This window comes from Typopeltis vanoorti, chromosome 8 (genome assembly GCF_054136105.1).
Source record: "Typopeltis vanoorti isolate ZY-2024b chromosome 8, IOZ_Tvanoo_1.0, whole genome shotgun sequence".
NCBI lineage: Eukaryota > Metazoa > Arthropoda > Arachnida > Uropygi > Thelyphonidae > Typopeltis > Typopeltis vanoorti.
Window position 1 is genome coordinate 109,865,086 of NC_143556.1, and position 27,849 is coordinate 109,892,934.

Sequence of the window (27,849 nt, forward strand, 5' to 3'; positions counted from 1 at the left end):
TAAATAAATAAATAAACAATGCACTATCAGGTAACTAGTAGTAGTTATTCTAATAGTTATTATATGGATAACTCTACTCATAATAAATGATAGTAGTAACATTCTTTCACAAACCAAGCTGTTTCCAAGTCTTTGGTAATGTTTATTATATTTTTTTTTAATGTGACTCCCAACCATGAAAAATCATAAACTTATTATATATTAATACACCGTGTATGAGCTAAGGGTAAGATAATCTGGAAACCCTCCTCTCAGATCAAACATACACACTTTTTTTTCAAGCTAATCTCTACTAAGCAAGGTCTCAAATCAGGCAATGAAATAGTTCTACGATCTGCAATACAAGATATTACAAACACTTTAAAATATTTATATATATATAATTTATCTTATTATGCATTCTTTACTTACTGTATTGAAGTACTCAATTCCAAGTTGCTCAAAGCTCTTAGCAATTTCCACAGTTGTAACTACTGCAGCAACAGGATGACCATTTCCAATTGGCTTTCCCAAAGTCACTATATCTGGCACAGCATCTGTATAGAGATTTATGAATTAATGTAAATTAGAAGTATTATCTGATTTAATATGTTGATATACTTTAAACATACCTTATGATATAAAATAACATATGGAAATATTTTAATTGTAACAACAGCATGTAAATTATTAATAAAGGTTTCATTCCTTTTTTTTCCCTATCACAAGAGGCTGCAGTGTCCATAATCAATGTCAAGAGCAAAGTAACTGTGGTTATTCCACTTAAGAGTTGGAGGATGTAGTCTTGGATGAATACTTCATGGGGGATTTTTTTTTAAATTTGATTTTTATGGTGCAGACATCAAAATTCACACTGCACCAGGACACAGGTTATAGCAGTATATATGGTAAACTGTTAGTAGGACAATAACAAACATCCATACCCTTGGTGGGATTCAGACTTGCAGCCTCTTGGCTGGAGAGCAGATATGCTAACCACTAAGCCAACCAGGCTTAGTGGTTAGCTAACCAAGGCCATGGGGGGGGGGCAGCCTGGTTAGTTTTCATCAACCGAGTTTGATGAAATCAGTGAGTCAGCAATTCAACTGTAAAAGGATGTTGGGAAGCTGTTGCTTATGTTGCTGTAGGTCAGAAATGAGAGTGGAGAGTATACTAGATGCTATGATTAGCAGATCTTAGTTATTCTATTGAATAATGCTGTGAAAATATCTATAGAATAAATGATTCAGAAACTGACTGTGAGAGAGCCATTAATCAATACTTTTATTTAAAATGTATTTATTAATAACTTTTATAATTAATCTGAAATATTAGATAAATCAACATCATGTGCAGCATTCTGAACCCATACTTTTAAATGCTGATGCCTCATTTGGAAATGAGGATTGCTCTTCATTTCCAAATGAGGAACAATCATAGATTGTTCCTCAAATGGAACATTCTATGGAATACCATGAAGGCCATAATCTTCAAAGAAATTAAGTCTTTATTTGGTGTTGAAATGACCCACTTGTACAGGAAAGGTATCCAAGTTCTGAGAGGTCAGTCATGCATTCTCTGGCCTGAGAATGCACAACTGACAAAAAGATTACAGCAACTGACAGATACTGTATTACTTCACTATGAGAGGACTGTGAATCAAACATGTAAAGGGTAAGAATGAGGTTGAGTTCAAAAAATGGAAGCAATTATTAGCATTTTATGGCATGCAGAATGCTTCAAATGGTCTTCAAAAGTAATTTAGGATGGTATGAGGCTATGCTGGGGGGGGGGGGGGTTCAAAAATTATTTTATGCTCAAATTTTGTGTTATTATTATTAATATGTGAAGTTCATTTTCAATCACTAAAAGTTTTGGAGTTTGTTTGAATATGATGTTATTCTTCCATGGAAACAACAGCTTTGCATTGCTACACATGCACAAAATAATCTGTAAATAACAAAATGCTTGCCAATGCCTTCAAGCACTATGCATGTGACTAACGTGCCTCAAATAAGCTGAGGTTGGTTTATCATTTTATTTTGCACTCTAAATAAAAATTGTATAGGTAGGTCAAAAAAAGTTAAACTGAAAATATAATAACCAATGTGAAATTTCAGTTCTTTTGATCTGTGAGGCCAAAATTAAATAATCAGAAAATGTTATATTTTATTATACTAAGTATACCTAAGCAGTAGTTATAAAATAAATTCCTGCTAAATTGATGAAAAATTAGAAAAACAGAAATTAAAAAATTGAATTCCTACACGAATGCCAAGTTGAAGCACAATTACTATTTTTTATATATTCAGTTCACTCACTATAGCAAGCAAATTAGAGAGTCTGCTATAATGAATCTCTTTTAGCATAGCAATGTACATGAGGCTTCTATCAGGACTTTTTAAAAGGTTTGCTATAGCAATCATTATTGGAGTGATAGTTAACAGTATCATTTATGGTATATTTTCAACTGTTTCTGCAGAAAATAAACTGTAAGAATAGTGAAAAGTGGTCAAAACTATCACTAATACATGCAATTGATGGATATAGATTATGCAGCTGTCAAAATTCACTGCCCTCTAAGATAATTAGGTTGATATGAAACTAAGTTCTTTGGCTGAGACAGGCCACTGAGATTAACATGCTCACATCAAGGTAATCGGTCCGAAGCAATCTGGTAGGGCAAATAAAACACTGTGCACCATGGCAATTTCATCCTTGACTATCTGCAAATGTGCCATATATTATGACAGTTCTTTGTCACGAAGTGGTGAAGAACTTTCAATCTTTCCTTTTTGGATAGATATTATACATCCAGCTGAAAGGAAATGACTCAGTAAGATAGGTACTTTTTCTTGACTGCAATGGCAACATTAAAAACACACATTCCAAATGACTGAAGGAAGTGAAAGCAAAGTATTGTATCCACCTTTGTTATAAAATATTATAAATTAACTCATAGACTCATATACAGGCTATCCATAAAGTCATTTATTTTATGGACCTTATCTTATATAATCAGAAGGAAAAAAAAAGAATAAAAAAATCGAAAAGAAAAACAGAATGATAAAAGCTATTACTGCTGTGTAGAGCATTCACAATAAATGAACAACCAATTACAAACAAAAGTTTATAAATGAAAATATGGGTATAGTCATATCTTAATCTCAAAACATTTCAGGCAATTATTGTAGCTATTCTTAAAAATAATAGTTTTATTATATTTTTTATGATTTTATTCTTCTTTCTGATTATATTACATAGCATTTCCAAAAAATAAAATTCCATGATGCATGGAAACCTATATATTTTGTTTTCTAGTAATAAAAAAACTCTTTTTTTTTGCTTTTCAAAAAATACTAAGTACAACATGTGCACATACAGCTAAATTATTTGCTTTAGTGAATTACTATGAATCATGCTTATAACTGTTGTGCAGTCAGCAAAAATATAAAGCAATCTTATTTAATGATTTACCTTCTTGAAGCTGAAATGCCCACATATGTTTTCCAATTCTTCCAAAACCGGTCTGCACTTCATCAGCAATACAAACTCCACCTGCCTCTCTAACATACCTAGAGAAAGAGAGAGAAAATAGTAAGTGATGCAATGGTGAAAATATTAAAAAAAAATAATAGAAATAAAAACCTTCTCTAGCTGTAACTCAAAGCTTCTAAAATCATAAATCACATTTATTTTGCACAATTCAAAAGGTCACTGTTACCTGTAAACTTTGTTGAGATAATTCTGTGGTAAAAGGACCTGGCCTCCACAACTAACCATTGATTCTGCAATGAAAGCTCCAATGTTACGACCATTATTATGAGCTTCATTAATAATATTCTTTACTTCATCAGCATAAAGTTGTCCAAAATCTTCTCCAGTCGTGTTATTTTCTGTATATTTTCCACGATATATGCAAGGCAAAGGAGCCTACAGCAAATACAGTATGTAATTTTGCATGATGAAACTCAATTTAGAAAATATAATAAAATCTCTCAAAATTTGTAATTTCTTTTTCAGAACTCATTTTGATATTATTTATTTATGCATAAATAAAATGATAAAAAATAATGAATTATTTCATTTTTTTAATCACTGAAAATATAACATTGGAATACATTATATATAAATGTGTATAAAATACAATTATTTTATTGTCTTGTTACTTTTCAGCATTTTTTTTTAATCATTTACCAATGAAATTTAAAATTCTGTATTATTAAATAAATATTGTAGTAAAATTGTAGTAAATATAAATTTACTATAAAGTAAATGTCTATTTCATCAGCAAACACAAGTGTTTGCTGACTCCACCTTATACCAAACAGTTCAAATTCACTGCTGCCACATGGAAATTGTCAGTACCATTGCAATCATAGCTTTCTACTATTAGTGATCTCAAAATTGCAAAGTGCAATTTTGAAATTTAAAGTGCACAGTGGGCTTTAAACTGCAGGTTTAAATCCCACTATGGGCACAGATGCTTGTGATTGTCTTTAGATGGGATGGATTTCATCATCTGGAGTGAGACATTTGCTCACTTAGTGGAGGCCTAAAATGACTTGAAAAAAGCACCATGTTTGGTCTCTAGAGTAGGGTTTGTGGACTATGTAAAAAATAAATTTAAAAAAAATTATACATACAGATAGTTCTCACTTTACAAATTTTTATCTTTGTGAATTTTTATTTTAAACTGTGCATGGCAAAGGAGATTACGCATATATAATGACAATGATCTGCTAGAATGAGCTTCAGTCACTCACAAACCTTAGCAACGCGAGTGTGTTATTCGTAGTTTTCTTCAATCACATGTGATTTTTTATTTTGCTTCCTTTTTAACTATAACCCACTCAATTTTCCAATGTTAAAAAGAAGCAACAGTGCAAAACCAGAAAATGAGCAAAAGAAATAAAGAAAGCAGCTATATTAGAGAAAAATTATGAAATTATTACAAGCCATCAATCTTGTAGCACTGTTAAAGCTCTTTCTGAGAAATTTTCTCTTGCCTCCTATAGTTTGCACCATTTTAAAGGATAAAGAAATATATTTGAAGAAAAAAAAAAAAAAAAAAAAAATGAAAGGAATATGGAATAAACTTTGTCCTCAGTTTAAAGATAATTTCGAAGGCTTTGAAGACCCAACAAAGATTATGAATTCTGAAACTCAAGCAATTTTAGGTATGGTTTACCAGCTGCAAATGGAAATTTGGGAAGGTGATGTTATTGAGCTGCTTCAATCCCACACTATGGAACTCTCACCCAATGATCTCCTTGAATTAGATGAACAAGAAAGAAACAAAGAAGAAAAAGACAAAGAAGATAAAGAATATGAAGCTCCAACTTGGTTTTTTTCACTTTAAAAGGCCTAGAAAAAGCATTTAAACTTATCGAAAAAGGTCAAGCAATCTTTGAATCACAAGATTCAGACTTTGAACGATTTATTAAATTTTCCCGCAAAATGAATAATGCTTCTGCTTGCTAGAGCTATTTTAAATGAAAAGAAGTGAAAGTCAACGAAGCAGATGACACTCAAGATCTTTGGGGAAAAAAAAAAAACAGATACACCGAAGCTTGCTAATATATCTCCTACTACCTGATGGCTACCAATTCACCCGGTGATATAGAAATGAGTTTTTTTTTTCAAAGAATCTTTATTAATTTAAAATTTTTCTTATGTTAGTTTTTAAATATGTAAATGTTTGGCCAGTAAAGTCTTTTCTTATCATTTAATATTAGTTTTATATTTTATAAATATACAGTGATATAAAATCCATAACAGATGTTAAAAAGGACGAAAGTGAGGCGAGAGTGGCGGAAAGAAATGAAATTGAGAGAACAAATGAAACTGGAAATGGCATGATGCAGGAATCGAAAGTGGAAAAAATCGAAAGAATGAATGCTAGCGAAAGTTGGACCGAAAGGATGAATAAGAGTGAAAGTGAGAAGAGGGGGTCAAGAGTTAGAAAATTAGGAAGACTGAATGATAGAGAGAGTGTGACACAAGATTCGGAAGTTGAATTGGATTGGATGAGGAAAGAGATGAAATGGATGTGGAATGAAATTAAGAAAATTTGGGTAAAAAATATTAAAACAAATCATGATAGCATGAAAGATGAGCGAGTGGCATTGTATGGCAACTCCATTATTAAAGGTGTGCTGGATGATAAGATGCACAAGGTATGCTTCCCAGGTGGTAAAAGGAGTAAAGTGATTGAGGCATTGGATATGAGAATGGATATCAGGAGGCTGCTTAGAAGGATAAAAGAGAATAGTATGACAGGAAGGGTGGTCAGCATGTTGCCTAGGTATGACTGTGGTGAGATGAGGTAGAGAGCAAGGATTATGAATGATATGCTGGCTGAAATGTGTAAGGAGATGGGAGTGTGGTTTGTTAATGTGTGAAATGAGTTTTAGGGACGAAGTGAGCTGTATGGGAGCGATGGGCTGCATTTGAGTGGTTATGGTGTGAGTTGCTTGGAGAGACTGCTGCTGGAAGGTAGAAAAGTGAGTACAGTGAGAGAGAATAAATCAGATCAAGCAGGAAGTGAAAGAGCAAGAGAGTAAGATAGGAGAGATTGAAGAGGTGGTTATGAATGAGGAAGTGAGTGGTATGAGTATAGAAAATGAGAGAATGGGTGTGCAAGAGGAACAGGAAAACGGGGTGGCTCAGGGTGGAGAGGGGTACACAGCATGAGAAAGGTGGATGCTCTGAGGAGGTGAGAGCATGTGTAGAAAGGAATGGGATGACCTGGGATCAAGAGAAAACAGTTGGAATTGAAAAGGGTTTTAAAATGAATAAGAGAAAGGGAAATGGCCCCAGTCGAGCATTGAGAGATCACATCGAGTGGGTGGTATCAGTGGAACTATCTCTAGATCCAGAAATGAGCTGTTGTGTTTGTATACAAATGTTAGAAGTATAAGAAACAAAGCAGATGAAATGGTTGCATTAATTGCGTCTGTTCACCCAAAAATTGTCGGAATAAGTGAGACATGGTTGGAAGAGGACGACATCCTGACAGGAACAGAGATGGAAGGGAATGAGGTGTTTCGTGAGGATAGAAAGGGTAAAATAGTGCCAGTGGTTTTGAGGCAGTATGGTGTGAGATAGAGGTGAATGGAATTAAATATGTGGTTGGATGTTGTTATAGACCAGGAAATGTGGGTGGTGGTGATAATGAAATGTATAATCAAATTAGCCAAGCAAATAAGAAAAGGGTGATTTTCATTATGGCAATACAGACTGGAATGATGAGATAGCAACTGGAAGTAAAGAAAATGAGTTTGAGTTTTTGAGGGATAACTACCTCAGACAGTATGTAACAGAGGGCACGCAAGGATTGAGGATCTTGGATTTGGTCATCTCATCAGAGGATGTAATTATAAATGCGGTGTTAAATCATCCACCAATTGGTTAGAGTGACCATGAGGTGATTACCTGGGTGGTTGCCAATAGTGTGAGGACCTCTATGAGAAAAGGGTATATGTGGAACTACAAGGGGGGGGGGGGTGATTATGAAGAGCTCAGGAGACAGCTTCTGGGTGTAACATGGAATGAGGAGTTAGCTGGAAAAGAAATCAATGCAGCTTGGGAGATTTTCAAAAACCATCTAGTAGATGCAATGTCTAAATACATTCCAAGGGTGAGAAGGTTAAATAAAGTGGATGTGAGATGGATGAATAAAGAGATTAAGCATGCGATACAGAGGAAGAGGGCACTGTGTAGGCAGCATAAGCGAAGTGGAAATAACCAATTCCGTGAGGTCTACAAAGACCAGGCAAGTAGGGTGACTTGGTTGGTGAGGGTAGCTAAAGAGAGGTATGAACAGCAGTTAGCTAATGAAGCCAAAAAGAATCCTAAGAAGTTATTTCGATATGTAGCCAGCAAAAGAAAGAATGACTATGGAAGGATGACATTGATTGGAGAAAATAGTATAAAAAGACAGCTGTTGCAGAATATGTGGTGGACATACTTAATGAGCAGTTCATACAGGTCTTTCAATCTTGTGAATGTGACTTCATGGAGAGATTGAGAGCAGTAGATGATGGGGAGGAGATACTGACTGTAAGTGAGCAAGAGGTGTATGGGGAGTTGAGTAAACTAGGTGTTAATAAGGCTGTGGGACTTGATAATATATCGAGACGTATTCTGAAGGAATGTGCCAGGGAGTTGACACCTGTCTTGACATATTTTTTTAGTACGAGTCTTGCACTCGGTCAAGTCCCTAAGGAGTGGAAGGATTGTGCCACTTCATAAAGGAGGTGATCGAACTCAAGCATTAAACTATAGGCCTATCTGTGTGTCAGGTGTTGTGGTCAAGTTGTTGGAGAAGCTTGGGAGAACTAGGATCCAGATTTGGGTTGACAACAATGGTATCGTCTTTGATGGACAGCATGGATTTTCTAAAGGGAGGTCATGTTTTAGTGATCTACTTACTTATTACAATAAAGTGACTGTTTCCTTGGACAGAGGAGAAGGATACACAGTGATATACTTGGATCTCGCAAAGGCTTTTGATAAAGTATCTCATGATAAATTGATAGTCAAACTGGAGCGGATGGGGTTGGATATTAGATTGGTGCACTGGATTGGAGATTGGCTGTCTGATAGGTATCAACAAGTTGTGTATGGGGGAGCGATGTCGAGGAAAAGGAAAGTCACTAGCGGAGTGCCTCAGGGATCTGTTTTAGGTCCATTACTGTTTAACTTGTATGTTAATGATTATAGGTGAAGATTTGGATGGAGATATTCAGTTGTTTGCAGATGATACAAAGTTGGGACGAACCATGAAGAGTAGTGAGGATGTTGTGACCGTTCAGGAAGACTTGAATAAATTGAGTGATTGGGCATGGAAATGGGGATGGGAGTTCAATGTTTCAAAATGTAAGGTTTTAAAATTTGGAAAGCAAAGATGGGATGCATAATTTATGCTTGGTGAGGATTCATTGTTGGAGGTGGAAGAAATAAGAGATCTGGGGGTGATAGTGGATAAGGATCTGAAATTTAGGGGACACATAGCCAAAATTGTGAAGACAACACAAAGGCTTCTGGGAATGATGCGGAGGACACTGACATGTAGAAGTAGAGATTCTTGTTCCGTTGTATAAGGCTTTGATTAGGCCACACATGGACTATTGTGCCCAGATTTGGTCACCTGGTTTTCAGAAAGATAAAGAGATGTTGGAAAGGGTCCAAAGGCGACTGACTAAGGTAGTTTCTGACCTCTGGAATGTCGAGTATGAGGAAAGATTGAGGAGTACAATTTGTAGAGTCTGGTGGACAGGAGGGAGAGGGGAGATATGATAGATACCTACAAGTTGGTAAGGGGTTGTTATAGGATCAATGCATGGAGAAGTTATACAGAAAATAGTGGGAGATCGGTGGAGAACCAGAGGTCATACCTGGAAACTGTATGAAGAAGGTGTGAGAGGCAGGTTTTTTTCATGCAGAGTTGTAAATGATTGGAATGCCTTGTCTGAGAGTGTGGTGTCTACAGGGAGTTTGAATGTGTTCAAAGCACGGTATGATGAGCTGTGTGTGTGTGTGTGTGTGTGTGTGTGTGTGTGTGTGTGTGTGTGTGTGTGAGATAAAAGTACCTCCCAGATGAGTCTTTGACTCCATGAGGTCTTCGGTAATAATAATAATAATAATAATGATTTCCTTCTTACGAACGTAACTCTCACTTACTGCATTATTTCTAAGGCAAATAAACTCCAGCTTTACGAATTCCCAATTTACAAACGGATGCCAGAAACCAATTAATTCATAAAGGCAGGAACTACTTGCACATATATATATAATTGACTAAAATAAAAAAAAATTTACCCACCCATGTTACAAAATGTACTAGAGATTTGCAAATAATCTTTCTAATGGATGAGAACATTATATAAAAAAAAAATAAAAAATAAAAAAAAAACCATCCACTATCATTGGATGATTTTTTCCACTGGAAGAAATTAGGTCCTCATACAACAGCCCCCTCCTCTCCTATATTGCCTAACCCTTCTAAAAATACTGTATGCTTTGTGCTTAATATTAGCCTTATACCCAGGTGATTATCCAAAACAAGGCAAGGGTTCCCTCAGAAACACAATCCCAAACCAAAGGAAGTGGAATGAATACTCTTGAATAAACTACTGTCTAGTATCTCTCCAACAACCACCCTCTTATTAACTTCAACTTTATATCCATCCCTAATTTGCTTTAGCAGAATTCCATATTATATCCTGTGAGGCATGACCTATCCTTCACAAAACTATGTTATCTCCCATACAGCATCCTATTCTAGATAGATTTTTCCCCTAACCAACTTCTCCAATCTTGACTTCAGTCTCAGAGCTTCCTTTATGCAATGGATTTCCATCCCCCCCATGGGACCAAGCCATGGCTTAAATTAAACAATGTGGTCAAAAGCATTGTCAATTCTCTAGCACCTTCTCAAGATACTTGAGCTGATATACCATCTAATCCCACAGATGTAATTACATCAAGGTTCTATAATACCCCTATGCACCTCCACTTCTTCAATTTCTATTTCCATATAAGCCCTTGTCTCTCTTGTTATTACAATATCTCTACCTGGACAACATATCCTTGCAAAGTAATCACTTAGTAATTCTACTATTTCGGCTACTTCAGTTGCCTCTATACAATCAGCATTCATCAAAATTCTTCTCCATAATCATTCTTCCTTTTACTTGCTACATACTAAAATAACTTTTTGGGATTACATTTGGACAATCTTAATTTTCTATCATAGTCTGATATTTCCTTTCTTACCATACTGATCACCCTTCTGGCCCTTGCTTTGCATTGTTCATGTACCTACTGGTCACCTTATTTTGAATTCACCTCCATATTTTTCTTTTCTTGTAGCTCCTGCTTAAATATATTATTCGTCTCCCATTTGATTTATCCTCCTAAATAGGTATACAATCAAAAATTATTTCTCTCAAACAATCTTTCGCTACATCCCATGTAGTACCAACATGCAACCGTTGCAGTTTCTCATGCCATTGTATTGCTCCAAGCAATCTGAGTTTGTTATACTCACCAGAGCCTCTGTAGCTCAGTCGGTATAGATGAAGCACTTAGGTCAGAAAGATCTGGGTTCCATTACCGCCCATGATGTGAGGAACCTTTTTCTGGTCTCTTTCGACTAAAGGTGAGTTAGCTGGTCTCATATGGAAGTATATTTGGGTTTATTTCACCCCAAAACTCAGGTTTTTCGTCCCTCAGAACAAGAAAACCAGCCCGTGAACACACATGGATCTACAGTCATCAGTCATAAAAAACACAAACCCCCCATACAAATAAATAAAATACTCACCAGCCGTGGTAATTCCACACATTTAACTTGACCTCCCAGGTCAAGATCATACGATTACTTTTGCCAATTGGTGACAATGTGGTCATCTTGGTTACAAACAAATCTTCTGATGCAATTACTAGATATACCAATCTCAAACTCCTGGTGCATTCCATGTCATGCTGTCTCCGATAATTATTCCTTAGTAACCATGTAAATTCCATTTCCTTCCTCCCACGTGTCCTTTTCCACTTCCAACCTATGTTCACCATGATAATTACTCACCCTCCACTCACTGAGCTTTGCCAGTGCATACCCTCCTCTACAGCAGCAACCAAGTGTACATTTTTGTCCTGTTAGCCTCTATCTCACACTAGATAGTCTCAAAAGCACTATTTTCACTGACCTTGAGTTTAACTCCTACTCTCTTTTGCTGCAGTTCAGCTATCATCAACAGAACCCCTTCCCCATTCTTTTCTCTCTATTCTCTCTGAGAACATACACATCACATTCTATTCTACTAACTATATAGTTAGTTTTGTCAGCCCTTTCTCACTAATACCAATAACCTTTGACCAAGATGAACTTACCAATGCATAATTTGAGTTCTATCAAGGCAAATTAGTATCACTGACCTATGGATAACTGAATTTTGAAACAACAGTTCACTGCTCTCCCAACTGAGCTACTAATGGAACCAATTTCTTTTTTTAAGTTTCTTGTAAATAGTTAAATAAATATGCAGTTAATTTGTTAGACTCAGAAGTTAAATAATTTTATGCCCATTTAATTCTTCACATGAATTTTTGTTTAGTTAATTAACAATGTACTAGGCAATTTATGCTAGAGTTATAACACATGCACTCTCTATATCAGCTGTTTTGCAGAAGAACAATCTTGCCACTTTTGTATGACACCAGATAATACCTTCAGCTGAAATCTCTAAAATAGTTTACAGTTAATTCATTAATCCAAGCCATTCTATTAATAGGATTGCAACAGTTCAAGGAACTAAATATAATTTTTTAGTTCTCACTTATGAGGAAGAAAAAATTGTTACAGTAAAATCAAACCAAATTTTCTAGCATGTGTGAAGAGGAACTGAGGACTAAATTTAATTGAATTTAGTTGTACAGATGAATTTAGTAATACATTAAACAGTTCATATCATTTTCCTCTTAATGTATTATTTAATGATAGCCTAACTACTAAGTAATTTGATTTCATATAAACTTTTCATTACAAAAAAGGCATCTTCAATGTGCATCAAATATATTCCATCACTGGTCTACCTTTTCCTCTGTAGCTCAGTCAGTATAGATGAAGTCCTTTAGTCAGAAAGAACTGGGTTTAATTCTTGTCCAAGACATGAGGAACCTTTATCTGGTCTCTTTTGACTAAAGGTGAGTTAGCTGGTCTCATACAGAGGTGGAAGGTTTTTTCTCCGGGAAACTAAGGTTTTTCATCCCTCAGAACAGACAACCTGTCCCTGTGAACACACACTTCTACAGACAAAAATACCTCCTCCATCCCCCTAATGCCAGGGTCTGTGACAAGTTGGTTGGGATTCATGAATAAAGTCACATCATGTAGAAGCCCAACCCCAAATAGATGGGAAAAGGCACAAGAGAAGTCTACCTTTTCACAGTATGAAAAAAAAAGCATTTGAAGTGCTAAGTCTCATATACTTCTGTATGAATCTTACCAATTCACCTTTAGTTGAAAATGGCTTATAAAAATCATAATCGTAAATAGGATTCAAGCCCATGTCTTTCCAAGAAAGAGCATGTTACATTATCTTTCTAACTGTGTTATGAAGTTACTTTGCATTAAATAAGAGCATGTATTATTAATACTGAAAAATTATTCTCTCCACATTATACATTAAATATTACTAACCACATGAACCCAATCCTTTTTGCCTCCTGGAAGTTTGGTAAATTTATAAGGACTGATATCTGTCATTGATGTCAGGTTTCCATGATAGGCACTGAAATTTTAAAAAAATCTTGCAATTTATAAAAAAAAAAAAAAAAGGTACTGACATATATGAATTACATAAAAAATCTGAAGTGTGCAAAATGTGTTTAATAAAGCTAGCATAACAAAATACAGAACAGAAATTATATGCAGCAACCTCTAAAAACAATTAGAGAATCAAGCCATCTTACTAGAATGTCTCCATTCTCTATTGGAAGTCTGAATTAATTTAAATCCTTTCTGGAAAAAGAAATTTTCCAGAAAGTTATGCAGTCTGTAACAAATAGAATACAAGAGGATCAGCTTATTTTATTATACTGCATAACTCTGATATGCTCTAAATACAGTATCAAGTAAGATTACAAGGAATTTAATACTGTCATTCTGATGCTCTTTAATTCAAAAAACATATGAACATTTTAATATAGCTCACTTATAATGCTTATTTCTAAACATCCTGTGGTGACAATATCAGAACAGTTCCTTGATCCTCTCAGCAAACTAAGAGAATTAAATTACAAAATTTCCACTTAGTCTTTCTCACATCCTCATAGAAAAACTAAGAAACAGAATGTGAAAGTAATCTTATTAACTTCACTAAAATTTCTTTGAGAGCTTACTCACTGGAACCGAAATATATATTCAACATGAATATTCTCGTGGAAAGGCTTAGATGTTGGTTATACATTTTTACTAAATAGCTTAAGGAAATTACAACATATACTAGGATATACATTAAAATAAATTTCAATACACTTCCAATATTTAGTCTATTTTATACGACATCTCATGCACTGCTGCGGAGAAAGAATTTAAAAAAGTACAAGATCGACACATCAAAAAATTTGAAAATTTAAAAAAGAACTCTAACTCGAAACCACAATTTCCTACTGAAACGGTAGTCAACCTTTCATCAGTTAGTGTGAAACCTGAAGCATTCCATGCTCTCCCACGTGGCCACAACTTCGCCATTGCACCCAGAAGTATACCTGCTGAAGATATTATGATATGATTTGAACGTGGGATACGACACCTTCCAAACCACATCACCAACAATATTAGACTGGATGTGGCTTGTGTTCTGACCAAACCAAAACCACCAAAAACTAACATGCCCAGTAAGGAAATTAAATCTCTACTAGAATTAAAGAAACACAAGGAAATAATAATCACCAAAGCAGATAAAGGGAACGCCACAATATTGCTTAACCAAAAGGATTACACAGGTAAGCTGAATGCTCTATTGTTAGATCGCGCTACTTACCTCCCTATCAAGTACAATCCCACCAACTCACAAATTAGAAAACTCCACAGGCACCTTAAGAAGGTCACTTCTTGGCCAGTAGAAGTCACTAACAAATTAAAACCATTTAACTCCATCCCCCCCCCCCTATATTTATGGACTCCCAAAAATACATAAGGAAAATGTGCCATTACATCCCATAGTGGATGGCATTGATTCCCCCACAAACTAGCTAAGCATTTGGCCAAAGCTCTCACACACACTATACTGGCAACACACCTTCACATATAAAAAACTCAGCCCACTTCAAAGCCAGCATAGAAAACCTTACACTCAAACACACTGACGTAATGGTCAGTTTTGATGTCTCCTCCTTATTCACAAATGTCCCACTCAAAGAACCCTTAGAGCTAATCCAAGCTAAATTTCCTCCCAATATCACAGCCCTATTTCAGTTCACAATGAACGCAGGCTATTTTGTTTGGCAAGGAAAATTCTACAAACAAACAAACAGAGGGGACAGCCATGGGTTCTCCACTCTCCCCACCCTTGGCCAACTTTTCTATTAAGACTTTTGAAGAGAAAGCCTTAAACTCTGCCCCACAAAAACCAACCATATGGCTTTGCTATGTTGATGATGTGTTCGCTATTTGGCCACATGGCTCCAATGCACTCCTCTCCTTCCTAACACCCTTAAACAACCAACACCCCAGAATCAAATTCATCCTGGAAGAGGAAAAAAACAACTGCCTTCCTTTCTTAGACACACTAGTCACCCGCCACCCTGATAGAACCTTGGTTTTCTCTGTCTATAGAAAACCCACCCATACAGGCAGATACATTCACCAACAATCCCCCCCCCCCCACACACACACACACAACAATATGGAGTCATTAAGACACTACACAACAGGGCTAAACTTATCTGTTCAAATGACAATGCCCTAACCACAGAACTAAACCACATTCTCAACACTTTCTCAGCCAATGGCTACCTCCCCCAAAAAAAATCCAAAAAATATTGAAACCAATAAACCACAACTCCCCCCACACACACACATGCAACAAGGATTACTCTAAATCTATCACCATACCCTATATCCGAGGCACCTCAGAAAAAATTACAAAAATCCTAAAAAAACATGATTTAACTTCTTGTGATAGACCATATAAAAAGTGGGCATCCCTTATCTGCTCTATCAAAGATCAACCACTTCCCCCTAGACCTACCTGGTGTATACCAGGTCCCTTGCAGCTGTAAACTGTCCTACTTTGGCCAAACAGGCAGGACAGCTAATATCAGAATTTCAGAACACAAGGACTACATCCGGTTTCACCATGGCTGTATGCCACTCTGGTCTTGCAGACCATGCGCTGGATACCCACCATAGAATACGGTGGAAGAAAGCCACGATAATACACCGTAGTAAATTCAAATATGAAAGGCTTTTCATGCAATCGGCCTCAGCCCTAAGAAACAATCCAAACCTCGACAAATTTGGTCGCATGAGACTGCCCCAAATTTGGGAACCCTACATCAGAAGACCTTTAGCCCAATCACCCAAGAATACCAACAACTAAAAGTACAGATGGTGCCATCAGGACTTTTAGGAGAAAGAATAGCTTCCTGCTTCATCCTCATTTACTTCCAATATTTCGGCAACGTGACGTTGCCGAAATATTGGAAGTGTATTAAAATTTATTTTAATACATATCCTAGTATACATTGTAATTTCTTAAGCTATGTAGTAAAAACAACAAGAATATGAATGTAGACCACTTGTATTACTTAGTCTAGTGTAAATTAAAAAAGTAAAAAGAAAATAAAAAATTTAATGTGGAAGATAGCTACAGAAAAAATTCAAATGCAGCACAATAAGTAAATTTTACTGCATACAATTGCTCATTTAAGTTCAAGGAACTAAGATCCAATTCTGAATGTAACAAAATTACTTCATAATGGCTCAACAACTTGAGAATTTTTCATTCCATATGTTAGCCAAAAATGAATTACTATGTGGGCAGCAGATAGTTGTACCACAAGAACTATAACAACATTGTTTATAAAAAAAAACAACTATCTCTAATAAGGCAGATAAAACTGTCAAGTGGAAATTCTGAAATATATATTTTTTCAATAACTGCTAACAATGTTGCATGTAAATATTTAAACAATATTACAAAAATTGTAACACGAGTTCCTTAAAAAAGCACAATTTAATTTTAAAATTTCATATTGCAAAAAAAAGCTATGCAAAGGAACAGATAGGTGACTGTATTATAGCCAGCTCGAAAATGCACAGAGTTAAGGTAATCAGATACAAAAACATTCAAGATTAGAATATAATATATGCATGACTAAGCAAACCAATAAATGAAATGTATGCTACTTAAAATATACTACTATGACAAACCATTGTCATCATATCTTCTACTAGATACATATGGAGACATTTTTTTTTAAATAATAACAATAATAATGGAATAATCATTAAAATTGTGAGGAATTTTCATATTGAGTGTTCCTGTTAAGATTTATGCAAGCATACTTGAGAAAAGGTCCAAATGGAAGTCATGAGGATCATATTTCAAAAAGAGTAATCATAATGCAACTTTAATTATCCAAATATTGATTGGGTAGCAGTAGATTCTCATGAAAATAATTAAATGCATTCATTGAGCTGCTGCGGGACAACTTCCTCAAGCAGCATGTGACAGAAGGAACTCTAGGTCAAAGAGTGTTAGATTTAATTATATTGTCAGAGGGCATTTCAGTTAAAGATCTAATTATTCTGCCTCCGGTTGGTAACAGTGATCATGCAGTACTCACTTGGGAAGTCATTAAGTTCATGAATGTTCCATTCAGAAAAAGTTACATGCTGAATTACAAATCAGGAAATTATGACCAACTGAGAAGTATATCAAGTTCAGCGGAATGGGCTCGGTTCATGGATGGGAAGAATATCGACAGTGCATTGGAAACATTTAAACAATACTTAAATGATGTGATATCAGAATGTCTCCCAAGAGTTCGAAGAATAAATAGAGTAGGAGTCAAATGGATATATAATCTTATTAAGCAAGAGATTCATAAGAAAAGGATGATGTGGAAGGAATACTGTGTGCATTATGAAAATTATAAGCAGCAGGCTAGAATAGTCACAACTGTTGTACGGAAACCAATGTCTGAGTATGAAAAGAAATTGGCTCTGCGTCCTAAAGACAACCCACAAGAATTCTATCAATATGCTGTAAGTAAAAGAAAGAATGAATATGAAAGAATAACTCTTCTAAATGCATACGGCGTGAGGGTTACAGATGCAGAAGAGGTTGTTCAACTAATGAGTGTCCATTTTAAAAGCTATCAACCTGGTGTATGCAACATTGGGTTCACTGTTACCTCTTCACTGGATGAAGAAATTCAGGTGTATGAGGATGAGGTATTAAGAGCTGTTGTACAAATTGAATAAGAATTAAGCAATAGGGACTGATGGGATATCAGCACGTGTGCTAAAAGAGTGTTCAGCTGAACTGGCTATTACTTTGACCAGGCTGTTTAACGAGTCTCAGAACAGGGAAGATTCCACAGGAATGGAAAGAATGGATGGTAATTCCATTGCATAAGGGTGTGCAAAGACCGATGTATCAAACTATCGACCAATTAGTATCTCAGGAGTGGTTGTGAAGATTTAGAAAAAATTGGTTAGGGCTCGCATTCAGAAATGCGTTGACAGTGAATCTCTATTTTGCAACATAGGTTTATTAAGGGAAGGTCATGTTTTAGCAACTTGCTCACATTCTATAACAATGTTACCATTGAACTAGAGAAGGGAATGGATACACCATGAGACTTTTGGATTTTGCTAAGGCTTTTTGACAGAATACAGCATGGTAGACTGTTGCATAAATTGGAGAATATGGGTTTGGATTATAGAATATTAGTAAGGATAAGAGGATGGCTGACTGACAGATATCAAAGTGATATATGGGGAATGTGGGTCTGCAAGCATTGCCCATAACCAGTACAAAGATTAAAAAAAAAAAAAAAAAAAGTAGTGTACCACAAGGATCAGTGCTTGGTCCACTGTTATTCAATCTATAAATTAATGATAATGGGAAGGATTTGACCAGCGATATACAGCTATTTGCTGATGATGCAAAGAAAGGTAGTGTAATCAGGAATGCTGCTGATATGCAGTACTTGCAGAATGATTTGAATAAGCTGGAATTGCAGACATGGGAAAATGGATGTCAGTTCAATGTTAGTAAATGTAAAGTCATGCACCTCAGCATGATTAGATATCAAATGTTCATATTATATTGGTGGGATTATGCTTGAAGAAACTGATGAGACTAGGGATCTTGGAGTGTTAGTAGACAGGAAGTTGAAGTTCAGGGGCATGTAGCAAAGATTGCAAATATAACAATTCAAAAGATAATTGCAATGCTGAAACAAATGTTCACATGTAAAGATAAGGATATCATTTTGCCTCTACAAGGCCTTGATAAGATAAGTAGTCCAAGTGAGGACTACTGTGCACAGTAGTCCTCACTTGGACTTCTGCGTGCAGATCTGGTCTCCTGGTTTCCATCGTGATTCTGATATATTGGAGAGAGTGCAAAGAAGAGTGTTGAAAATGATATAATTTTTAACACTCTACTTCTTTTAAACACATAATACTTCATAATCAGTATTATGGAATACTGATTATGAAGACAGATTGAGAATTTGTATATTGCAGACACTAGTAAACAGGAGAAAGAGGGGATGATGATAAGTGGGATTTCAGTTGATGGAATTTTTTCAATTTATTGAGGGTGGGGAAAGGACAAGAGGGCATCCTTGAAAGCTGAGAATGAATGCCACTAGGAGGTAATGGCTAGATTTTTCTCTCGTAGGGTGGTGCATGATTGGAATAGACTGCCACTGGATGTTGTGAGTGCAAGCAGTGTGAATAAATTCAAGAATGAGTATGACAGATGGTGCGTATAGTATGTGGACTCCCTCAATGCATCCCTAACTCCCTGGAGGTCTCTCTCTCTCTTATCTTAATAATAATATTTTCAGTGTCTAAGACAAACAGAAATGTTGAGAAGAAATGCAATGATACAAGAATCTGCGTTAGGTTTTGTTGATCTAGAAAAGGCATATGACAAGGTGTCAAAAGAAAAGGTATTCAAAATGCTGCAATTATAGTGTTGTAAATAGAAAATAGCATCAAACAATACATAGCCTATATTTGACAGATATTTGTAAATCAGTAGTTAAAATTGAAGGAGGATTTTAATGTAAAATCAAGTGTAAGACAGGGCCACACATTATCATCCCTGGTATTCATTATCGTCTCTATGGGCCATATTATGAAGAAAATTGGCATTAAACTTCTCATACCAATACTAGAGATATTCATATCAGCTTTTTATTTTATGCAGATGATATACCATTAAATAAATGCATACAAGTCTGCAGGATTTCCTAAGTAAATAGAATAACTGTTATAATAAAATTTATATAAAAATCAATAATAAAAATACAAGACTATGAAAATAAGCAGGAACACTGAAAACATTGCCTGCCTCCTGAATAGAAAAACCAATGGAACATTTCATTTATTTAGGCACCATTTCTAGTGATGAACTGCCTAATAAAAAAAAATTAAAAAATGTGAAAATAGAGAATAGGATTATCAATGCTGGTATGGTTGGAAGTTAAATGAATAAATTTATATGGAATAAGAAAGAAATTAGTTAAAACGTTAAACTAGCTGTTCAATTTTAACTTATGGATATGAGAACTGGGATAGAAATAAAAATGCTTGATTAATGTCTGGAGACCACAGATACGAAAGTTCTGAAAATAGAGATTGAACAGATGGCATTAATGGCAGAATCATATTAAAAACAAGGATATTAAAATGAGGGATGAACATGACATTGTTAGCATTCAGGATTGTCTGTGCAGAGCTAATCTCAAATGATGTGGTCACAAAGTGGGATAAGAAAGGTTAGCAAAACAAGTGTTTTTTGCCAGAATAAGTTTTGTCCAAGTATCAAGGGCATTTTATGTATGAAATGAACTGGAATCCAAATGTAAAGAACACAACCAAAAAGTATATAATACTAATAGGAAATCATGAATTTGAAGAGCAGCATGGTGTGATGAAGTCCTAATGGTGATACAAAAATTATTAATTGGAATGAGCATTAATCAAGATGAGATTTAAGGAGCACCAGTTTCCAGAATAGGGATAAACATATCCCATTCAATCTATTAACCATGCTACCGGCCAAGACGTATATAGATGTCAAGGTTATCATGGATGTGAAGTGCATATTAAAATCATAATACCATTGATATTACATTGAAATATATGATGGATACGAAGTGTATGAAGATGCATATTTTATCCATAATGGCCCGCTTAGGTGGTTAAGATTAGAATGAAATAATGTTTTTACTGCTATTCATAATCTATCCACGAGCAAATTGCTCTTATGAGACTTTTTTTAATCAAAAATATCCTGTGTTTAGTGGTGATAGCATGGTGTAAGAATCAGACTGTAAGATCAGACTGTTCCAAGTCATAGTAGCACTTGTTTTATGTTGCTCTTAATGAACAGCTGCAAAAGTACTGGGTTGGTCAAGTACACAATAGCTTTTTTTTCCAACCAAAGAACATAACTATAGTATAAGCAATGACACTCCAATAAAACTGCACCTCTACAAACTGATACTAATTCTGCACTTCATATGTTGGGGGTGAAAAAAAAGTAACTACTTTTAATTCAATACTATGATTTTTCTTTATCTATAAAAGCAATTCAACTTACCCATCTAATACAATAACATCTTTGTTTTTTGTGTGAGCTTCAGCAAGTCTCAATGCCAAATCATTTGCCTCTGACCTATGAAATGAAAATTATATTTATACCATGAAAATACATCTACAAACAAAATACAAATATATATTTAACAAAAACTTGATTAGTCTTTAAATTTAAACCAAGAAATGAGAAAGGCACTTGTATAGCTACATTTTCAATTCAATGTTGAGACTTTTAAACTGCTCAGAATTTAACAATAAAATAATGTTACAGTATTAATCTAATTATTTAATTGGAGAGGATTTTTTTTCTTTCTTGTTCCACTGATCTGTCCCAAATGCCAGAGCAGCAACCTTATTCCAAGAAAAATAAGCTTGCTACAATTATGCTAATCAGTCCAAATTATTGACACATTTAAAAAACTGAAGAAAAATCCAACCAATCTCCCATTGAAGCTTCAACTGGTTTTAAAAGTTAATGTTCAAAAATGTGCAAAACTAATATAAAAATTCATTTTCTCTACTACAAAATTGACTAGTGTCATAGGCAAGAAAACCATTAAAGATGTAGATGTTCTGATCAGCAACACCTTCAACATTGGAGCACCCTCCCATGATGAATCCCTGAACTCCTTGGGAGTGTCGTATAATAAAAATAATAATTCATCTTTCTGTACTGCCTTCAATAATAATTGTACTGACTTACAAGTGAAATAAATGCTATATATTGCTCTCTATATAGTTTCATTTACTATATATAGAGCAATATATGTAAGTTGGCTTGCATCAAGGGTCAGCATTAAGTCCGTTTCTTTACATTGTGATGGAGGTGGTGACAGAGGAGGTGAGAGAAGACGTGCCTTGGACAATATTGTATGCAGATGACATCTTGCTGTGTGCAGATTCAAGAGAAGAAGCGGGAACTAAACTGGAAAGATGGAGAAAAATACTGGAAGAGAAAGGTATGAGACTGAGCAAAAGTAAGACAGAGTATATGTGTTGCACAGTGGGTGGCAGCCAGGAGACAGAACTGGAGCTGGAAGGAAATGTCATCAGGAAGGTGAGGGACTTTAGATATTTAGGTTCAACAGTGGAAGAAGATGGAGGAGCTGAGATGGAAGTGGGATGCAGGATACAAGTGGGGTTGGAGGAACTGGAGGGAAATGGCTGGAGTGTTATGCGATAAGAGGGTGCCGATCAATCTGAAAGGCAAAATCTACAGGACAGTAGTGAGGCCAGCTATGACGTATGCTATAGAAACTGTGGCCCTGAGGAAAAATAACATCAGCAGGATGGAAGTAGCAGAGATGAGAATGCTTAGGTGGATGTGTGGTGTGACCAGAAAGGATCGTCTGAGAAATGACTATGTAAGGGGAACAGTGAAAGTTACGAACTTAGGAGCGAAGATACAGGAGGCAAGGTTGAGATGGTTTGGTCATGTGATGAGGAGGGAGGATCAATGTGTGAAAAGAAGAGTCATGCAGATGGATTTGCAAGGAAGGAGGAAGCGTGGGTGGCCAAAGAAGAGATGGAAGGAGCTGGTAGAAGAGGACTTGAAGATGAAGAACTTGGATGTGGTGCCAGCCCCAAGACAGGAGGATGTGGAGGAGACTCATCATCAACAGTGACCCCACTTAAGTGGGAGAAGCTGCAGAAGAAGAAGATATAGTTTCATTTACTCCATATAATTGTAACATTTTGAACAGCTTTTCTCTTGGCAATTTCTCATGTCCTTTCCATATTTAAAATACTTAGTTATATTCAAATGATTTCTTACCTATTTATCTTAAAGTGAAATCTGATTCTGACAGCCACTATTTGGTCTGAACCCAGCTTGTTCTTCTCATTCCCTTCCAAAATTTTTCTTAGCCTCCCACTAAGCATTCCACTGTAATTAAATTCTCTATAATACTCACATTTAGGTTTATTTCTCTTTATATATATGTTGAAAGGCAGCAGGAGTAGATGATATTCGACCAGAAATGCTGAAGTATGGTGGTATAAGTCTTACAGTGGCTGCACTGCATAGTTCAGAAAGCGTGGACAGAGGGACGAATTCCTGATGACTGGAGTAGAGCTCTAATAGTACCCATATATAAAAAGGGAAATAAAACTGAATGTGAGAATTACAGAGATATTTCCCTACTGAGTGTTCCTGGCAAGATTTATGCAAGTATACTTGAGAAATGGTTGAGAAGAATTGTGGAAGTAAAGCTTCGTGAAGAACAAGCTGGATTCAGGCCAAATAGAGGCTGTCAGTATCAGATCTTCACTTTATGACAAATAGTTAAGAAAGCATGTGAATATAACAAAGATCTATATTTAAGTTTAGTCGATCTGGAAAAGGCATATAACAAGGTGCCAAGAGAGAAGCTATTCAATATGCTACAGTTATATGGTGTCAATGGGGCATTATAACAAGCAATACTTAGTCTTTATTTGAGTTGTAAGTCAGCAGTTAGAATTGAAGAAAGTACAGGAAGGTGGTTTAATGTTAAATCTGGTGTGATACAAGGATGTACATTATCCTCTCTGTTATTCATTATCTATATGGATCACATTATGAAGGAAAGTGGTATTAAACATGATATCAAAATTGGAGATGTTAATGTCAGTTCTTTGCTTTATGCAGACGATGTTATACTTCTAAATAAATCCGCTACAAGTCTGCAAGATTCTCTGACTAAATTGAATAACTGTTGTAATATATATGGTATGAAGGTCAGCAATAAAAAGACAAAGACAGTGAAAATAGGCAGAATCACTGAAAATGTCAATCAACTGTGGAACAAGTAAAACATTTCAGCTACTTAGGCACGATTTTTAGTGAAAATGGTAAATTAAATATGGAAATAGACAACAGAATCAACAAAGCTGGTATGGTAGGAAGTCAATTGAATAAATTCATATGGAATAAGAGAGAAATTAGTCGGAACACTAAATTAGCTGTATACACAGTATTCAAACCAGTCTTAACTTATGGATCTGAGAGCTGGTGCAGAAGTAAAACACTTGACCAAAGACTAGAGACCACAGATATGAGTCTTGAGAAAGATTAGAGGAGTAAACAGATGGCATCAATGGCAATATCATATTAAAAAACGAGGATATTAGGAAAGAACTTGACATTGTCAACATCCAGGAATTCCTTTAGCAGAGCTAATCTCAGATGGTATGGTCACTTAAATAGAATGGGAGAAGAAAGATTAGTAAATCAAGTGATCTCTGCCAGGTTGGCAGGAAAACGACCCAGAGAAAGACCAAGATATAGGTGGATTGATACTGTACAAAGTTCCTTAGACGATAGAAATATAAAATTTGATAATGTTGGAGTCTTGACAAGTAACAGACTGATTTGGAGGAAAAATTGTAGATAGGAAGTTAGCAATGATGTAAATTTTTCATGTAGTACTATCATATCCTTGAGGGTACATGGCAGGAATTTGATGATGATGACACACACACACACACACACACACACACACACACACTAGTATATATCCTATTATGAAAGCTCTACTCCATTCATAAAATTAGATCTTTTGATCCAAGCTTCGGCCTTCATTTTTCAGGCATTCCTGATTGAATATCGACAAAAGCTGCCTTTTTACATCTTTATAGAAAGATTTGTGACAACTTTTCTGCCTCAATGTCAGCATGTACTCCTGACTACATTTCACTTGAATATTTTCTACCACTGTTTCGTCATTACCTGTGTTATTCAGTAATCTCTCAAAGTAATTACTCCAGATCTGGAATCGTTATCTTTAGTTTCATGCCTTGTTGTCATTTCTAATTCCTCTTACAATACTCATTCTTCAATTTCAAAGCTATTTCTATAACCTTCACAACATTTTGTCCTTTGTGATATGCGTCTTCTATATTCATATCCTGTTTAGCTACATTTATATATTGCTTTGCTTAATACATTTTTCATGTAGTTTTTCAGAACATAAATTGCTTAGAAAGAAACCAGTGAACATCATAGTGTGAAGAACAGCCATGGTGCTACCTTACTAAGATATAGGACCTCCTTTTGCTGCAATGACTATCAATCCTACAGGGCATACTTTCCATAAGCATATGATACTGATCAATGGGAATTTTGGACCATTCTTCCTGTAGGCATATAATGAGGTCATGGACTGTTGTGGAGCAGATGTCCCTTGACCTCATCCAATGCTCCAGTTCATCCCACAGATGTTCAATGTCATAAGGCTGTTGCTGTAATCTGCATGGTTTGGTGATATTCATGTCTCCAAACCATGCAGGTTACAGCAACAGCCTTATGACACAGTGCATTGTCTTGTTTAAAGAGACAAAGGTCGGCACCATAGAAATGCCACAAAGTAGGAAGCAGTGCATTATCCAGAATCAGATACCTCTCTGAGTTCAACATTCATGGCACCAACAGAGGTCCAAGACCAAAACAGGAAATACAGAACAACATCATCACACCGCCACCTCAGAATTTCATAGTTGGAGTTATGCACTCTGATAAGAGACATTTACCACATTCATCCATCTGCTCAGTAGAGGGTATACCATGATTCGTTGCCCCAATAATACTACTTCCCAAGCTTCTACATCTCACTGTACATGTTCTTTACACCACTGAAGGTAGATGCAGCAAATTAGTTTGGGTAATGTGGGGCTTGCATATTGTGGTCCTACCGCAGAAACCCATTTTGTGAGTCTTGGTTCTGAATGGGTGCTTAAGGGTCAAAGCTGTATAACTGAGAGGAGACCTCCACATAGCCTTGAAAGGAATGCGGAGAACCGACCAGAGCTTCTGACCTAATGTCCAATCCTCACCTTCTCGTGGTGCACCCTGTTGGGTATCTACTTTGATACTGAACGAACGAGGATGGGCTGGCAATTTGGGATTTAGCCGACCAAATTGTATTCTTATTGGTTAAACCAAAATACAAAATAAAAAATGATGGTACAACATGACAAAATTTCATGCCGGCTGGGGCGTCGCCCGGTTAAACAAGGCCCCCGTTGTTTTCGCCAGGGAACCAGGGCGAACAGCGAAAAGTCAGCTACTGGAACAAATCTGAAAACAAACCCCAACTCAACATCACCAGAGTTAAAGATCGGTACTATCAACGTAAGAAGCCTGAATGGCAAAGAAATGGAACTAGCTGAGGAATTAGATAAGTACCAGATCGACATAATAGGGGTGACTGAAACAAAAAAGACCAAAACTGGTGAGATCTTTCTGAGCAATAAATACAAAATGTTATATTCAGGCAATGACAATCAAGGAAAAGAAGGAGTAGCCATAGTATTCAACACAAAATACGAGGCTAATCTTCTTGAATGGCAGTCAGTATCAAGTAGAGTAATGTGGGCAAATATGAGAATGGGGAACTGGACAATGAGACTTATTTGTGCCTATGGTCCCACAGAAGGTTCTACTAAGGTAGAAGTGGAGGAATTTTTTGAGGCTTTAGAAAAAGCAACTGACACAATGAAAAAGGAAAAGTTGGTCCTTGTTGGGGATCTAAATAGTAGAGTAGGAAATGATTGTGAGACATACAAAAATATTTTGGGAAAATTTGGAGAAAAGAGCAAAGCTAATAATAATGGCAAATATCTGTTGGATTTCTGCTCAGGACATGGACTGGTTATTACTAACACCATGTTCCAACATAAAAATGTGCACAAATTCACATGGAGAGAAGAGGCTAGGAATAAGAAAAGTCTCATTGACTATGTTATTGTTGATAGTGATGTTTTCTCCCTGGTGCAGGACACCAGAGTGTACAGAGGATTTGAAATTGGAAGTGATCACTATTTAGTCTTGAGCAGGATAAAATTGAATTTCATATTGAAAAGAGTAACATGTAAGAAAGTTTTAAAGCGAATAAAAGTTGAGCAGCTCTCAGATGTGAACTGTAGACTAAAATACAGAAATATTATTGAAAAGAAAATGAAAGAGTTTGAGAACAGGAATCAAACCTTGGAGATTCAGTGGCAAACTCTGAAGGAAACATTGATTGATTCTGCCAGAGAGGCATGTGGAGAGGTTGTGTGCAAGGATAAAAAAATCAGAACTCCCTGGTGGACACAGGAAGTTAAAGAGGCAGTGAAGGAAAAGAAGAAATCATATCAAAAGTTCCTGGCAAATAAGTCAGCTTTTACTCTTACAGAATACAGAGACAAATGTAAGAAAACTAAACAGTGTGTAAAATTAGCTAAACAAAAGTCATGGGAGGACTTTGGCAAGAATATAGAAAATAAATATCAAGAAGGTGGCAAAATATTCTGGAGGTTGTTGAAGAAGCTTAGGAATGGTGGAAAGAGTGCTGTAAAAGGAATTAGAGATGATAAAGGTGAAATGAAAACAGGAGAAAAAGATATCCCTGAAGTATGGAGTAATTACTTTGAAAAACTGCTAAATGAAACAAGCAGTGATGACAGCACAGTGATAAAAAACACTGACCAGGCATGCAGTCAGGAATACATATCCATACTTGAAGTAGAAAAAGCCATCAAAGGCTTGA

General features: G+C 35.8%; 1 protein-coding gene across 4 annotated transcripts in view; it reads right to left on the reverse strand.

Moving 5' to 3' along the window:
* Positions 1 to 27,849, reverse strand: part of LOC150104280 (5-phosphohydroxy-L-lysine phospho-lyase) — a 65,465-nt gene that overhangs the window by 22,403 nt on the left and 15,213 nt on the right. For all 4 annotated transcript variants that reach the window (XM_090396260.1, XM_090396262.1, XM_090396263.1 and 1 more), the window contains 5 exons: positions 21,345 to 21,419; positions 13,190 to 13,280; positions 3,704 to 3,912; positions 3,457 to 3,554; positions 412 to 536 (listed from right to left, as the gene is read on the reverse strand). In XM_090396260.1, coding sequence (XP_090252386.1) covers positions 412 to 536; positions 3,457 to 3,554; positions 3,704 to 3,912; positions 13,190 to 13,280; positions 21,345 to 21,419 — 598 coding nt within the window. The remainder of the gene's footprint in view (positions 1 to 411; positions 537 to 3,456; positions 3,555 to 3,703; positions 3,913 to 13,189; positions 13,281 to 21,344; positions 21,420 to 27,849) is intronic.